The sequence below is a fragment of the Chelon labrosus genome, assembly GCF_963514085.1.
Source record: "Chelon labrosus genome assembly, chromosome: 13".
NCBI lineage: Eukaryota > Metazoa > Chordata > Actinopteri > Mugiliformes > Mugilidae > Chelon > Chelon labrosus.
In genome coordinates this window covers 17,059,746-17,074,998 of record NC_140346.1, presented here as the reverse complement: position 1 = coordinate 17,074,998, position 15,253 = coordinate 17,059,746, and the positions used below count along the sequence as shown (strand labels likewise).

Genomic DNA, 15,253 nt, shown 5'->3' with positions numbered 1-15,253 from the left:
TTCAGGGAGCATGAGACATTATTTTCACACATGGATTGGCCACCACAGAGTCCAGACCTTAACCCCATTGAGAATCTTTGGCGACTTTTTTTTTTGGCCCAAACAGTGTATGAGGTGGTAAAAATTCCAGCAATTTGTATATGTAACAAATTTTTAAATAGCGACAAAGTTGTTCTATGATGTTGATGAAGGTTATGAAAGTGCGTCTAATAAAAGCTCTAAAATGTGTTTCTGGATTTCTGACCACTGAACCACGACTGCTCAAATGCAGTGTGTAGCTGTGAGTCTATCTTTTCATGAGATGAGCAGTGACAGTAAATGAAGAAAGATTATTTTCAGGAATTTTTTTGGGCTTCTTGGTAGTACGTTTTTACAAATTTCCCGTAAAAAAAAAAAAAAAAAAAAAACATAATCTCACCGCCACATCTTGCTGAGAAGTGTCACTGATCCCATTTACAGTGATCAAAGCAGTAATAGGTCAGCAGGCTGCAAGGCCCTCTATCTAGGATGATATCATCTATCACTGTCATGACTCACAGTTGTTGCAGTGCTACTAGCTACTTAGGTTGCATATTGACTGGTATATTTCACACTTCTGGGCAGACTGCACAGGCAGGCTACTTCCTTATACTGTAAACCCTTTAGTCAAATATGTTGTGACATGATACCACCGTTAAATAAGTATTCCTAAAGGAAAGTGACGAGAGACTTGTATCACAGGACCTTTGTTTGCAGCCCGTTAGCCAAACATTTAGGATGTTGTAACAGGAATTTCCATTGCTATGTGTCCAGTCTACTCATGGTGCAGAAAATATGTTTTTCCCAAAGGTTTTTTTGAAATGAATGAGCCTGACCCATTATGTGAATTCTGCGAAACACAACATGCGAACAATGTGGGTTTAACAGATGAGTATGGGGCAACATCTGCTTTATATAGAGTCCAGGAAGCATGAAATGTGCAGAGGTTAATTATTAACCTGTGATTTTTCCAGTCAAGCTTCTCCCAGCGTTTCTCAAGCTTCATCTCAAGTTTCACAAAACACACACCTGTTCGAACAAAGGAAGGTTTTGGAGGCTTGACTGGTGGGAAGATGGTGGTGTAATGGCTTTGATGGTAAGATGGCATGTTGGGTTCATTTGCATGTGTGTGTGTGTGCGTGTGTGTGTGTGTGTGTGTGTGTGTGTGTGTGTGTGTGTGTGTGAGCGAGGTAGAGCGAGAGAGAGAGAGAGAGAGAGAGAATATTTGCTGTGGTTGTGGAGGGGAAAGAGGTGGGATGAAGGAATCTTGAGGGGTGTTCCCAGTCGAAACAATAAATGTCGGCCGAGAAGCTCCTCTGAGAGAGAGATGGACAACTTTACACACCGGGATTACTTCTCTCCCCCCAGTTTGCTTCCAGACGCTGAGATGTTTCACTAACAAAGGGGTGACAGAGTGACAGCAGCTTTGCAGGTGAGAAAGAGTACAGTGGTGTGAGGTGTAGAGGCTTTCAGCATGTTTTTTTATTTCATGGCTTTTTCTCAAACTCTAACCGTCACGGCACTTCAACCACTTGTGTGATCGTGTATTTGTCTGAGAGAACAGAGGAATGAATGGCCTGAAGCGTGAGCGATAAATGTGGGGTTGTACAAAATCAGTCAACTCAGACTTTGATCCATCTCTAGCCTCTGACGTTTGCTCAACTCTGCTTATGCACCTGTCTGATAAGGGTGCACGCTTTAAAGGGAAGTTCTACATTTGTGCTTGTGTTTTTCCGCCCTGGTTTATGTTAAATAATGAAACAACGTCAGTCATGCACAACCTAATCAGATGCTTTACAAGTTTGAGATCAGATCTGTATTCCAATATGCAAGAAGATCTGTGGCGTCAATTTAAAAAGACACTTTTATGTGTATGAAGACGGCAGCAGAAACAGAGAATTTGAATCAGCTGCTTCATTATTCACAAATCAATGTAAAATAAGTGCAGTCCTTAGAGAATAAGGTACAGAAATGCTTGAAAACACTTTAAAAGTACCCATTTGAGCTTAAGTTCTTTTAGTTGTTACACAGTTACTGTGACTACAAACATCATAGCAACAGCCCTGAATGGATTTGTTAATATGTAAACCGGTCTGAACTACCTGCCGCCTTTGAGCTGTACAGATCCCGAGTTGTTGTTTGCATCAGGTGGTGTCACTGACAAACAAATGGAAAAACAATGAACAAATACTTTTCATTCACGTGCTATGGACGTTGTTTGGCTGCTGTGCGTAAGAGCTGACGGGATTATGAACAAAATGTCAGCAGCGCAGCAAAGCCTAGACAGAAACGAGGGCGTACAATAGGGTTATGACATCTCTGAATGTCTGTCATCATCATTTTTATTCATTTTTTTACAATGTGTGCAAACATCTTGTCAGCCATTGTTCAGCCATGTCAGACTGCCATAAAGGGTAAACACTATGACTGCATGGTATTCATGCGATTTATATTTTTGGCTCCGTAAGAAAGGTAGTATATTAGTTACTGTACAGTGAATTTCATCTCACATCCTCATCGTTTCACAAACTGGAATCTAAATGATATTCTAATTGCCTAAACTTAGTCAAGCAAACACGCACACGCACACAAACAAAGTTATGCAATTCAGTTTGCATCAGGGCGGAGACTTTAAATGTCATAGCAGTTTTATGCCAGACGGAATAATGACAAGGGTAGCTGCGGTTGTTGGCTGAACGTGTGAGGAAAATGAGTCATTTTGAGAATCAGTCTCAAATTGATCCACTCAGTCCTGTCAAGCAGCGTCTGCCATATCAACCCACCACACATTAATAAACCCATCCATATTGAAAACTGCGAGACAACCGCTGACAGAGTTGGAAGCGAGCTGAAAGGTTCACTGCATTCAGTCGTCCAGGTCAAGCAACACAATCAGCTGCTGTTCATGACAATGGCTCTTTATCTTCAGGCGGCCTTATCAGTCTTTTCTCTCACACGCCCAATCAAGCTCTTTTTCTCCTCAGTTGTCTATGCTCAGTGTCCCATAACATTCCCGGTGGCTTCCTTTATTAGAAGCACGGACCTTATTGGACAGGATGGTCAATAAATGCATCCTTATAGGGCAAGTTAACTTCAGAAACTTAGAGCAGTAGGCTGAAATGTTCTGGCAAAGGCAAGTAGTTTTATAGTTTAAATAGATTTTACAAGCATTTTAAAATGTGTTTATACTATAATTTCCCCCTTGTGTCACATAAACCTGACATTTTTGTTATTTAGTGATCTGTTTCAGCAATTATTGGATGGATTAGTTTAAGATTTGGTACAGATATGCGTCTCACTAATGCCGACATGATTATACCTCATCACCTCGGTTTTAGCATTTGGAGGAAGGACATCAAGCGTGTTTTCCCTTCGTGTTTACTGTGACATGTGGCATTGCATGAGTCATGTTTTGATGTCAGACTGTCCCCTGACTGATACCAACCGACTTCTCATTAGACTGTCAAAACAGACCAGGTGAGGCACACACCTCAGCTTCAGGGCACATTACGGCAAACACACCACGCGCCTGTTAACTCTATGTTGTCTATGGACTTGTGTGCGAGTGCCATATAAACTGTGTTTCTGCATGTGTAAAGTCACTCCTGTGTAGGTGTATATTTGGGTAAAACTTCATAGCCAAAGAGGCGTGAAGGACACAAAGGGGGCGAAAAGGATACGGTGTGCTTTATGTCCAGAGGGCTTAAAAAGTTTAGAGTGGGACGACATGTGGGAGGAGGGACGGAACTGAGGAAGGCACACAGGTAGAGAGAGACAGAAGAAAGAGGAGGGTTCAAGAGTCGGGTTACCTAGAATAGTTTCATTTTGTTTTGTCAGCAGGGCTTGGTCATACAGAGGCAGCTCCTTCTGAATCTGTGCAGCGGCGAAACACAACTCTACACACCAGGACTTTTTATTACAGCTGTGCGGTTTCAAAGAGGGACAAGGCAGGCAACCTTAAAACCAGATTAAGTTACACTGCCATAGAAAAAAAGGGGTGGGAGTAGGGAAAAGAGAGAAAGGGAGAGAGATTAAGCCAAACCTGGTTTTGCAAACCCAACATTGAAGGACAGTGTTAGGAAGAGGGCGAAAGACATACAGGGAACAGCAAATTATTCGGGAGTCCCACCTCCAAAACAGGGAGGTCAGTGTTTACTCTATCCTTCGTGACGGGCAAGGAGCATCCAGGCCTTACAGAGAACAATAACTACATCATGTGGGTGAGTAAACTGGGAAACGAACAGTTGGGCTTTGCTCTGGAGGACCTATTTGACTAGCATCATTACATTATAACCAAGAAACCAGATTGTTATCATATTCGGAATAAAAGAGCCATTGTGGGAGTCTGTTTGCTTCCATCTGCTAAACCAGTTTCTGCTAAACCGTACTGGCGCCTAACGGCAGCTGTGTCGATACAGACCATTTGGTTGTAAATAGGAACACACGCGACCTTGTATATACAGGATTTCATAAAAGGTGTGTGATTAACAGCAGCTTCGTACGTAGGTAGGAGAAATGATAGATAATTTTGTTGTACTCATCACTAGGGTTTTAAAATGTATTGCTTTTTTTTTATACTGATTGATATTAATATTAAACATAGAATGAAAGAGGCTCAGTTTACCTGTATGTAACCTGTAACAAGAAAACTCTACATGGTACCTTAAGCCAATTTAATGTAGATGTTTTTTTTTACAATTACACAAACGTTTTGTTATAGATCTAAGAACTATTTACTTTCAAATCAATCCTTTGACACTTTATGCAACCAATAAGGTAAAACATTTAGGCCTCAACAAAGGCTTTAGTAAGCATCTTAGTTTTGCTGTTGTATCCTAATGCTGGGAGTTGTTTCCACTGTTTAAAACATTTATATGGACATCGGCATGGGCCACATAAATATTAAAGTACATAAATGAGAAAAATGTGACAAACAATTATAATTGTCTGGTGTTATCGTGGCGAAGGGACAGCTGAAGAAGCAGGAACCCAATCAAATGCTGGAGTTTGAACTATCTTTGTGTATCCGGTATATTGTGTGTCCAATCTTTATTGGCGCAGATTGCAGGCCTATCTTATGATGTACAATATAACACTGGGCTATTAATCTATCTTTGGAATCATTTCCAAACCACTTGTGTTATCTCACCTTTCATCGCGGACTTGTCTCAGCCCAGTTTTCTTGTCCCTTGTTTTGTCCTTATATGTATTGTGTCGTGAATCAGTCCATCATTGTTGTGTCGGCAACGTATTTGCTCTCCACTGAAACTCAACAGTGACTAAAGCAAACACATTTGCACCCATGAATTTTGTTTCCGCCTCTAAACATTTGAACATGTGTTGGGCACACTGGGCTTGATCTCTGCCTTTTATTGAAGCACATCCGGCATGTCACGCGCAGTGTCTCATAAGCCCTTTCGTTCACGTTTCAGTTTAGAGGAACATAATCCAACGAAGCCGAGAAGCAGCAATGGAAATACCTCCTTTCAACAAAAGGCAAACCATATCAAAGCTCTTTGTCCGTTAAGTCTGACCCATTTATGCTTTTCTCTCTAGAGCTGGAATGGTTCCCACTGACACCGGTTTAACTGGCTGGAGGCCTCTATATGGGTCAGTGTGATTCAAAAAGAAATAAACAGAGCACCTGTTTCTGCGGGATGAAGACATGTGATTGGCTGTTGCTACCTGGCTGTTTTGAAAGATTACCTTGACTCATGAAATGGTTTAAATTAGTCAGGGCACTTGACAATATTGCGTATGTATCCAAGTACACACTGTTATACTGCATATCAATTATATGACATGGCAGAACTTGAATCGTCAGGAATGTGTTGCTGTGTCCAATTCAGGGAACTGACCTTGTTCAGCCATATTTCTGGTTTACCAAGTTGCCTTTATTTCCCTCTTACCCACTTGACTCATACTAGCTTCTTCATCTGATATTTTTCCATTACTTTTAGCAGGCATCTGTTAGTGTGATTCATCTGCTGGTTAACACACAGCTTTTAAAAAAAATGTGAAGCGAAACTTCTTCAGCTACACAACAAGCATTTCATTTCAGAATAAGTCTTTGTTTTTTGGGGGAAAACTGCAAAGAAGTGATGCCTCTGGAGGCCCTTACATCCTAATACACAAAGGGAAAGTTATATGGTTATAAACTGATTGTATGAACTCTCATGCTACACTCTAAAGTGCTGGAAGGCATGAGGCACAAAAGTAAAACGTTCCTCTTTCAGCGTAAAGAGGAATCTGAGAAAGATTTGGAGCCTTTGGACGCGTGCAGCTGAAACGCTTTAAGTTGGACGTGATATGAACGCCGTCTTATATAAGACGACAGCTACCAGTAAAGCAGTCGCAGCTGGCCAGCATTGGCCCTGAAACAAAAACAAAAAACCTGCCCGACAACATTCTTTGTTCTTACATTTGACTGACAAGCAGACTGCTGACATAAGCAGCAGTTGTTGTTTTCAGATATGGGCTTTTAATTCAGCCTTTGAGGACTTACTTCAGTTGAAATAAAATGCAGAATAAGCCCAGAGGCAAATGGACATGTTAATGACGGGATTTACCAAATAGGAGGAAGGAAAAAAAGCAGAAGCGAAAAGTAAAGAAGGGCATTTCTTTCCAGTTTGCTGATTTGTTTGTCTATGCGGCTGGAATTTCCTCATTTTGTTTCCAGAGAGTCTGCACTAGATTATTATTATTATTATTTTTTATTTTTTTTTAACCCAAATGAAAGTATCAACTGACACATAAGCTGTTAATATGTTTGTTGTTCATACACCGAACAATAAGGACTGTGAGAACGAGACAAATGAAGAACAGCAGGCAGGCGAAAGTGCTCCAGCAACCTGTCGGCCTGTAACCATATACCATGCCCTGAAACCGCCAGAGTAGGCCAGTCAGCAGCCACATTGACATGATACTTGAGCTATGACACCACACGATGAACTGTACTCATCTTTGCTGAATAACAGCACACACAGTGTCTCCCAGCAACAGTGAAAGGGCCACAGCGCAGATAAACTTAGCTTTCACAGCAGGAAAGGGGTCTAGATTGAACAAGTGCAGGATTACAAAACATTGCCGTGTGAATGTTTTGTCGAGACAGTGATGACTTAAAAGTCAGAAGTGCTTGGCCTGTGGGATTCAATCTCTGGGTTCTCTGAAGTGTCTTGAGACAATCTGTATTGCAACTGATGCGATATAAATAAAAATAAATGGCCCTTTGATTTGAAATGAAAAGTCTTTGACAAACAAATTGCAGCGGTTTTGTGCTTTAACCTGATATTTAGCAACCTAGATTCTTCTAATCACATTAATAACAAACTTTTAAATTTAAAGATTTAAATTTTGATTTAGGGACAGATAATACAATGATGTACTTGGTGTTACGTGAAGGTAAAAATTCTTCTTACTTTTACATGCTTAGCGTTAGCTGTTTAAACGAAGGGCCTACCGTTTCACCCCTGCGAGTACCCCACAACATTTTACAGTTGTTTGGCACCTTCAAGCCAGTATGCCATGTTTGTTTTGATCGAACTGCTGTGTCATAGTCATGTAAAACACGTTTGTTTCGTTGCCGGTGCCTGTAATGACAACGACAGAGGAAACAAAGAGACTGAACAAGTTTGTCAAGGGATTTGTTTTTGCCCACGGAGCTTAACAAATCTGGAAATTTACCGGCATTCAACTGGAGGCCAAATGGATCTGAGCCATCAGAACACATCCTTATTGTCAGCGTTATCTTTTTCATTTGTTGACTTAGGCACCCAGACATTGGTATGGAAAACCCTGAGTAACTTCTGTTCTGCTACGTTAAAGAACCAATAACAATATTTAACACAATTTATCAAATGACAGAAACAAAGGGTGCAAATTAGGTATGTGATGAAACTGCAAGGAATCATCACCTTAATCTGCAACTCCTCCTCTGTTTTATTGAGCTTTACATCAACTTTTCATCTCGTTGACAAGTTTTTTTATTACTCAAAACCTACACAGACAGCGCTAATTCCAGGCCGCAGCTGTCTGCTGGAAATTATTTGTACCAAATGGCAAATGGTTCACCATTAGCTGAAGATTTGGTGGAGACCAAAGACAGAGCTAAAAAACATGGTCAAACACTGAGCAGGAGGCCAGCAACATGACTGCTAATTAATGAAAAATGTTACCTCATGACTGGTGGGTGTGTTGAAACTTATTTTATTAACCCGTTTGTTATATTGACCTAGAAAACGACAGTGTTCACGTTGCAACTTGCACACAAAGTGTAAAAAACGACTAAATGTGTTTCCCAGCACACGTTGATTAGTCATTCAGAATGTGTTTGTTCTTTGAAAGGAATGTCTTTTGAGGGCAGAATGTTTTTCACGGATGACAATCTGACACCCAATCGATCCGATCTGATTTGATGATTGTTAAACTACTGGCATTCATTGTGTCTCGTGTCCTACATGCACAATGCAGACTGAAATTATGCATCTATGCCACAGCTAATATCTTGCTCAAGGACACTTGAGTAACATGGGGCTTTAACCTGGCTCCACTATGTTCCTTGTCTGTATCACTGGTAATCCTCTCTGACCACCATCCTTATTATGCATCATTTTACAGACAGGTTTTACACTCATGTTCTTTTGAGTCATGCGTTGATGAGTACTTAACACCTTGTCTTATGCATCGCTGCTATTCTGTCCTCAGACAGTCGCTCAGGTGCCTAAGGAAGTCTCCACACCACTGAATCCCACGCCGGCCGGTAAGCTATCATTTCTAAAGTTGGTTTTTGGTCAAGATATGCTGTGCTAATTAGAAATTTCTATGAATATCAGCTGAATTCTTGTAAACTGTACTGTTGGTCAGTACTGTGACTGGCAGCACATTCACTTCTTTTATTTCACAGACTTTCTTTACCCTTTTTTCTGTCTTCCTTTGCTTTGTGGTTTCTATTCCGTCATCATGCTTTCCTGTCATTGCCTTTTTCATGTTTTTCTCTCCTTTGCCCTATTTCCACCTTTTTATTTCTTTTTTTCTTAATAGTTCTGCGACCAGGCCGACACAGAAAGCCTATGACGGCTCCAAAGACACAGAAAGACAAGGCGTCTAAGAGGAAGAAAGCATTGCTCACAGTCCTGATAGTTGTGGTGCTACTGGGCATACTGACCACCGCGGGATATTTTAGTGAGTTACTATTCCTGAAAGGACACGCACATAACCTCAAGGATGCAAATCAGGCCTTTCCTTTATTTTTGCATGAGCATGAACTGCTTTGATACTAAATAAACGCGTCTAAAGGCATTTAGTGTACATTTAGTGTAATTCACCGTTATTCAAATCACCCACGCAAAATAAATTTCTGACCTTGTTCTTTGTGCCAATGTGCCACTCCTTTTCCTTCTAGTCAAGAAGCTGATTGAAAGCAAATACTTCTTCTGCTCACGCTCGGTGAAGTTCATCCCAATAGACAATGCCTGTGACGGAAACAATGACTGCGCTGGCGGAGAAGATGAGATTACTTGTGTGGCAAGCTTCACAGTCAACACCACGTTTCCAGGTAGAACAAACACCTGACAGCTCCTCGCTTTGTTAGACTAAGACGAAGTTTGAAAAATGACTCCTCTTCTGCTCTGTGATATTCCTGCCTCCAGTGCGTCTGACTACAGGCCGCAACGTCCTACAAGTGTACCGTTCAGGTTCAGGCTGGAGGAGCGTGTGCAGTGACGACTGGACCCAGCAGCACACTCTGACGGCATGTAAACAACTGGGCTACACAAAGTGAGTTTACACCCACCAGAAATGAATATCTGAGATTACAGTCAAAGCGGTACATGACTTTCGACCATCGAATTACTAAGATTTTCCAGCCCTGCCGTATTAGATAAGAATGATCTCAATAATCTGATAAACATGCTTCCTACAGATCAAGCACTTTAAATTTCTCCCGTCTAGATAGTAGTAGTAATTCCCTCAACATAAAGTATAGCTCAGTCAAGCTGCCATGGTGTTAACTACAACTAGCCATCACTCACACATTACCCATGTTTTTGGGTCACTTTATTGGCTTCCTTTTGTTCGCCCCTGTGCTGCAACTGAAAAGAAAAGATACTTATCCATTTGCTGGTTGTGCTCTAACTCTCTGGAACAAACTTTTCCAATCCATAAAAATGTCCTAAATCATTGGACTGTTTTAAGCAGCTTCCTTTAAAAAGTCTTTTTATAGACCTCCACCCCTGACTTATGTTTAGTTTGTCTTGAATTTGCAGAGCTTTGTATGGGGTAAAGTGTGTGTTTTCAAAGCTTCATTCACTTAATAGACTTTAATGACCTGGTTATTTGACTCGAAAGCCAGTCTAATATCACCACCCTTTCTGTCTTCACAGTAATCCCAGTAGCACCAGAGTCTCAGTGAACACCTTAACGTCTTTTCTAAAAACTGGACCATTCACAGCAGTCAGGCCTGGGTCTACAAGCACGCCCTTACATCAGGCAACCATTGACCGGTAAGGAAGTAACACATCTTTCATTACACTATAGGAACCTATAAGAACGATATTTAGGAAACTCTGTGTCATCTTTTACATCAGCTTTACTGTCATGCTATGGCGGCAGTCATTCTCACACTAACAAATTAGCAGCTGCTGACAGAGAGCTGCTTCCCCACTGAACTAAGAAGTGAACATTGCTTTATGTTTAAATTCCAACGTGTTTTAATCTGTGTGTTTCCCAGTGAGTCTTTTATTCTCTTTTTTTATCTCATGCTCTTTGGATTCTTTATAGATCACTTATAAATGAGATGAGCGTTAGCTCCCATAGTTTCTATTCCTCAAAGATAAAAAAAAAAAAAAAGTACCCAGTTTTTGTTCCCACTTGGTCTTATTCCTTATGAAAGTGAGTGAAACGGACAGGTATATCACCCAGAAAAAGAGGAACAGAAAGGGAGACAAAGTTTATCACGAGGTTAAAATTAGGTCAACAGTTAGCTGGGTATTTTGTTGGATTTATTGAGCACGTGGCATGGCAAGTATTTAACACCTGATTTTTCTTCCAACAGCAGCGTATGCAAAACTGGATCTGTGGTATCTTTGTCCTGTTCAGGTGAGTTTTATGTTTAGAAAAGCAACAGCTAATGTTGTTGACAAGTCATTGCGTGGTGGTGGTGGTGGTGGTGGCTGGCTGGGGGCGGTCATGAGTTTCGCTTTGACAGGCTCTAACATGTCTATGCTGAGAAGCAAAACTTGTAACGTGACAGAGTCGCTTCCTCCCTTCTGTATAACAAATTTAAAAAAAACAATGTTTGTGGAAGAAGTGAAAGCTGTTGAATAAAAAGATATGTACGGATAAAAGGTTAGTTTGAAATGAATCACAAAGTTGAAAATAACAATATTACCTTTTTGTTTTTATCAGACTGTGGAAACGTGGGTTCTCAGGACCGTATTGTTGGGGGTACAGACGCTTACATTGAGGACTGGCCCTGGCAGGTCAGCCTGCAGCAAGGTGGACATCACACGTGTGGAGGCACATTGGTGTCACCGCGTTGGGTAGTCACTGCCGCCCACTGCTTCACTGGGTAAGCATAATCGCCCTGTACACCATTTCCAATGAATTTGCCTTCACGTTAACATTTCCTATCACACCTCCTCTTTGCCCTCTTCTTTTGGGCCTTACAGCAGCAAAAAGGAGCTGAGTCGGTGGAGAGTGGTGTCAGGCACCACACACATGAGCACGCTGGGAGGTTCCCGTGTGGATAGGGTGATAGTGAATGGAAACTACGACCCAGCAGAGAACGACTACGACATAGCGCTGATTAGACTGAGCAGTCCAATCTCTGTGGGAGGTTAGAGTTTAATTTTAATACTCATAAAAACACGCTGGTAAAGTTCACTGTACCTTACATGACACTACATGTCAGTGTGTTGATAAACTAATGTAGCCTGTAGCTGAACTTGAAAAGGTCACATACATCCAGTAAGCTCTGTTGCCATCTAGTGGTTCATCTAACCAACAGCAAACCCAACTTAGCACAAAATCAAATAATATCACAATGAATGTTTGTATTGCAGAGAAACAACGGCCAGCCTGTCTGCCTCCCAATGCCCTTGGTCTTACAGATGGGGCCCCCACGGTTGTGACAGGGTGGGGATACCTAGAGGAACAAGGTGAGAAACCTACAAACAATTACTCATCATCGTCATCAGCTGCTACCTTGAGAACAGAAATGACTCTTCCCTGCGTCTCTGAGGTTGCTTAAGCTTTGTATCCTTGTTCTGCCTTCAGGTTCAGTTTCTCCTTCACTGCAGAAGGCACATATCCCTCTGATAGGCCAAGAAACTTGTGCCGGCCCTGCAGTCTATGGTTCCTCCGTAACGCAACAGATGATCTGTGCCGGTTTCCTGGAGGGGAAAGTGGACGCCTGCCAGGTAACAGACCTATATTTTCAATTACAATAAATACATGCAATTTGGTACTGATGTAATCTATACACCAATAAAGCATGACATTATGACCACCTGCCTGATACTGTGTAGGCCTCCCTTGTGCCTCCAAAACAGTTGTGTCTCATCAGAGAATGGACATGGGCCTTCTGAGGGTGTCCTGTGGTGTCTGGCAACAGATGTTGTTAGTGGGAGCCTTTGGGTCCTATGAGTTGAGGGGAGGGGCCTCTGTGAATCAGGCTCGTTCCAATGCATCCCACAGATACTTGATAAGTTTGCGATCTAGGGAATCTGGTGGTCAACACCTTGTGCCAAAGGAATGTCATTGCCATGGGGTGGGGGTGCCTGGTCTGGTCTAGGTGGATGGTACATGTCTAAGTAACATCCATATGAATGCCGGGTACAAATGTTTGCCAGCAGAACATTGCATTGTCACAAGGTGGTCAATGTTATTTCCTTCTCCTGTCAGTGGTTTTAACGTGGCTGATTGGTGTATATAGTCATGCAGTATTGATGTTTTCCTCTGGTAAATGGTTTGGATGTTTTTGTGATGTTTTGAACACCAGGGGGACAGCGGGGGACCTTTGGTGCACTTCACTTCTTCTCGGTGGAATCTGGTTGGAGTGGTGAGCTGGGGTGTCGGCTGTGCACGGGCAGGAAGGCCAGGAGTCTACAGCAATGTGGAGGAGATGCTCAACTGGATTCATACGGTTACTGAGGTATTGCTTAGGGGAAATGCTCCTTTTTTATGTTTGCTGAGAATATTTCTTGCAGAGGAAGACTGTTAAGTTCCAGAATAGCTTTGTACATATCCCATGTAACATGTTAAAGTGAAACAGTACTCTAGACAACTATACAGTTACTTTTCACTCAGTTCCACTTTTATCATACTTAGAAATAACAGGGAAGCAGAGACAGACTATTTTTGACCACACATGCATTGTTTAATTCTCCAAGCAACAATGCAACCCCAACAAAAACCCAGCTTACTAACACAGAAAGACATAACACCAAACGGTGTGAAGGTTGTCCGTAGAGTCAGCGACAGATCAAAAAGTAACACCCCCCATCCCCCCACCCCTTCTAATACTTTTTAACTTCCCCCCTACAGAAAAACGCTTGAGGTCACAGAGTTCGAGGAACAGCCACCACCTCTCGCAGACTGTGAAACTAAAATAAAGTTTTGGTTTCGGTGTGGTTGCCTGAAGAGAAGAGCGAGGAAAAAGCGAAAGTCAAAGATGCGTCTCAACATCCAAACAGAAGAACTGTCAAACACAGCCATATGCGTAAACACTGCACAACATACTGCACACATGCACATACACACATTTCATACAAACATATTTCAGGTGATGTTTGTGCCATTTCAGATTCTTTTCTCAGGGGACACGTATATTTATGTAGCTGTCTGCCACTGGCCGGTCCAGGGTGTTTACACCGACTTTGCCAGACCTCAGAAATAATGTACTTGATTACTACGTGATATGACTTTGGGTATGAGTTGCATTACAAGGGTTCCTATGGTTGACAGTTATGTAAAGAAAGGCGAGGGACCTCCGTGATCAGGAGCCAGCGTGAAGCCTCAGGTCAAATTCACTAATATTGTAAAAGGGACACCAGGTCTGGGAGCTTAACACATATATGGTGCTGATTTAGCTGATCTGATGTGTCTCCCTGCTAAAGGGCAAATGCACCTTTTTACAGCACAATTGGTGCACCTACTTCCTACCACGAAATGATACACATGAGCACTTTAAGAGGAAAGTGAGGATTACTTGACTTCATGGTATGTGCAGATAATTCAAGTGACACAATAATGCACTGAAGACCAAAAAAAAACCCAATAAATCCCATTATACTGTCAAGCTGTGACACCACACTGAGCTTGAAAGTGCAATTGCATATCCAGCGTGCCTTCCGAATTCGTATGCCAAAGCTGTGTTGTGATCAGTGAAACTGTTCCTTCCCAGCTAAATATACTTTAAATGGAATTTCCCTTAAAGTTTAAGATTGAGCAACAGCGAGTTTTTGTCAAATATATAGCAATTATGAAATCAGTGCACTCAGCCAAAAAAATTATATCATTCAAGCTGTAGAAAAAAGTGAAATAAACAATAAGCCTGTTGAAGTTTACACTTGTATTATATAATGTGTGTTATAACATAGATGCCACGGTGGCTCAAGTTCATTTGACTGTAAATATGGTACGTTTTGTTTACTTCTGTATGTCTGTAAATGGTTTGTAAATATAATAAAAACCTTATTGTTTAATTTGTGAACTGGAACAACAGTTTTGGTGTCATATTCTTTGCAAGTGCATGCACTGGAAATAGGATCTCTCTGTGTTCTGTTCAGTGTCATCCTCCTCCTTGGGGACAAACAATGTGAGCCAGAGTTAACAATAGGAACCTCAGGGAGGATTATTTATGTGAATCGTTATACAACTTGTGACCGAAAGATGTCGCAGTTGACAGTTTTAGCTCACGTTTTGTAGAATCTAATGAGAAAATAACGGTTGAAAAATGTTAATAAATCATCTGATTAGATCTACATGATATACATTTTTATCTTTGTTACGTTGCACCATGGCCTGATCATACCTTTGATTAAACCTCAACATTTTTCCACTTTCACAGAAGGTCCTGGAGTAGAAGAAGAAACTGCTCCATTGAAATATTGCACATTGTAAACACTATGCACAAATTAGCTGCTCGTTGAGAAGAAAAGAAAGATTACTCAGATTATACATGTCTCTGTAAAGCTCTTCAACCTTTGAAATAAAGACACTGACAAAAATTGTACAT

The 15,253-nt window shown here is 41.4% G+C and overlaps 1 protein-coding gene across 2 annotated transcripts; it reads left to right on the top strand.

The window, feature by feature from the left end:
- The first annotated feature begins 1,313 nt into the window (after positions 1-1,313).
- On the top strand, positions 1,314-15,190 carry tmprss4a (transmembrane serine protease 4a). 2 transcript variants are annotated; one of them, XM_084559584.1, is made up of 13 exons: positions 1,314-1,450; positions 8,722-8,776; positions 9,058-9,198; positions 9,419-9,571; positions 9,666-9,792; positions 10,398-10,517; positions 11,069-11,112; positions 11,422-11,584; positions 11,685-11,851; positions 12,078-12,173; positions 12,292-12,434; positions 13,016-13,168; positions 13,561-15,190. In XM_084559584.1, exons 3-13 carry the CDS (start codon positions 9,087-9,089, stop codon positions 13,570-13,572), a joined length of 1,290 nt encoding a protein of 429 aa, XP_084415710.1. In that variant the 5' UTR covers positions 1,314-1,450; positions 8,722-8,776; positions 9,058-9,086; the 3' UTR covers positions 13,573-15,190. The 2 variants fall into 2 exon arrangements, with proteins under 2 accessions (XP_084415710.1, XP_084415709.1); XM_084559583.1 differs by lacking the exon at positions 1,314-1,450 and adding an exon at positions 3,212-4,238.
- The last annotated feature ends 63 nt before the right edge of the window (positions 15,191-15,253 follow it).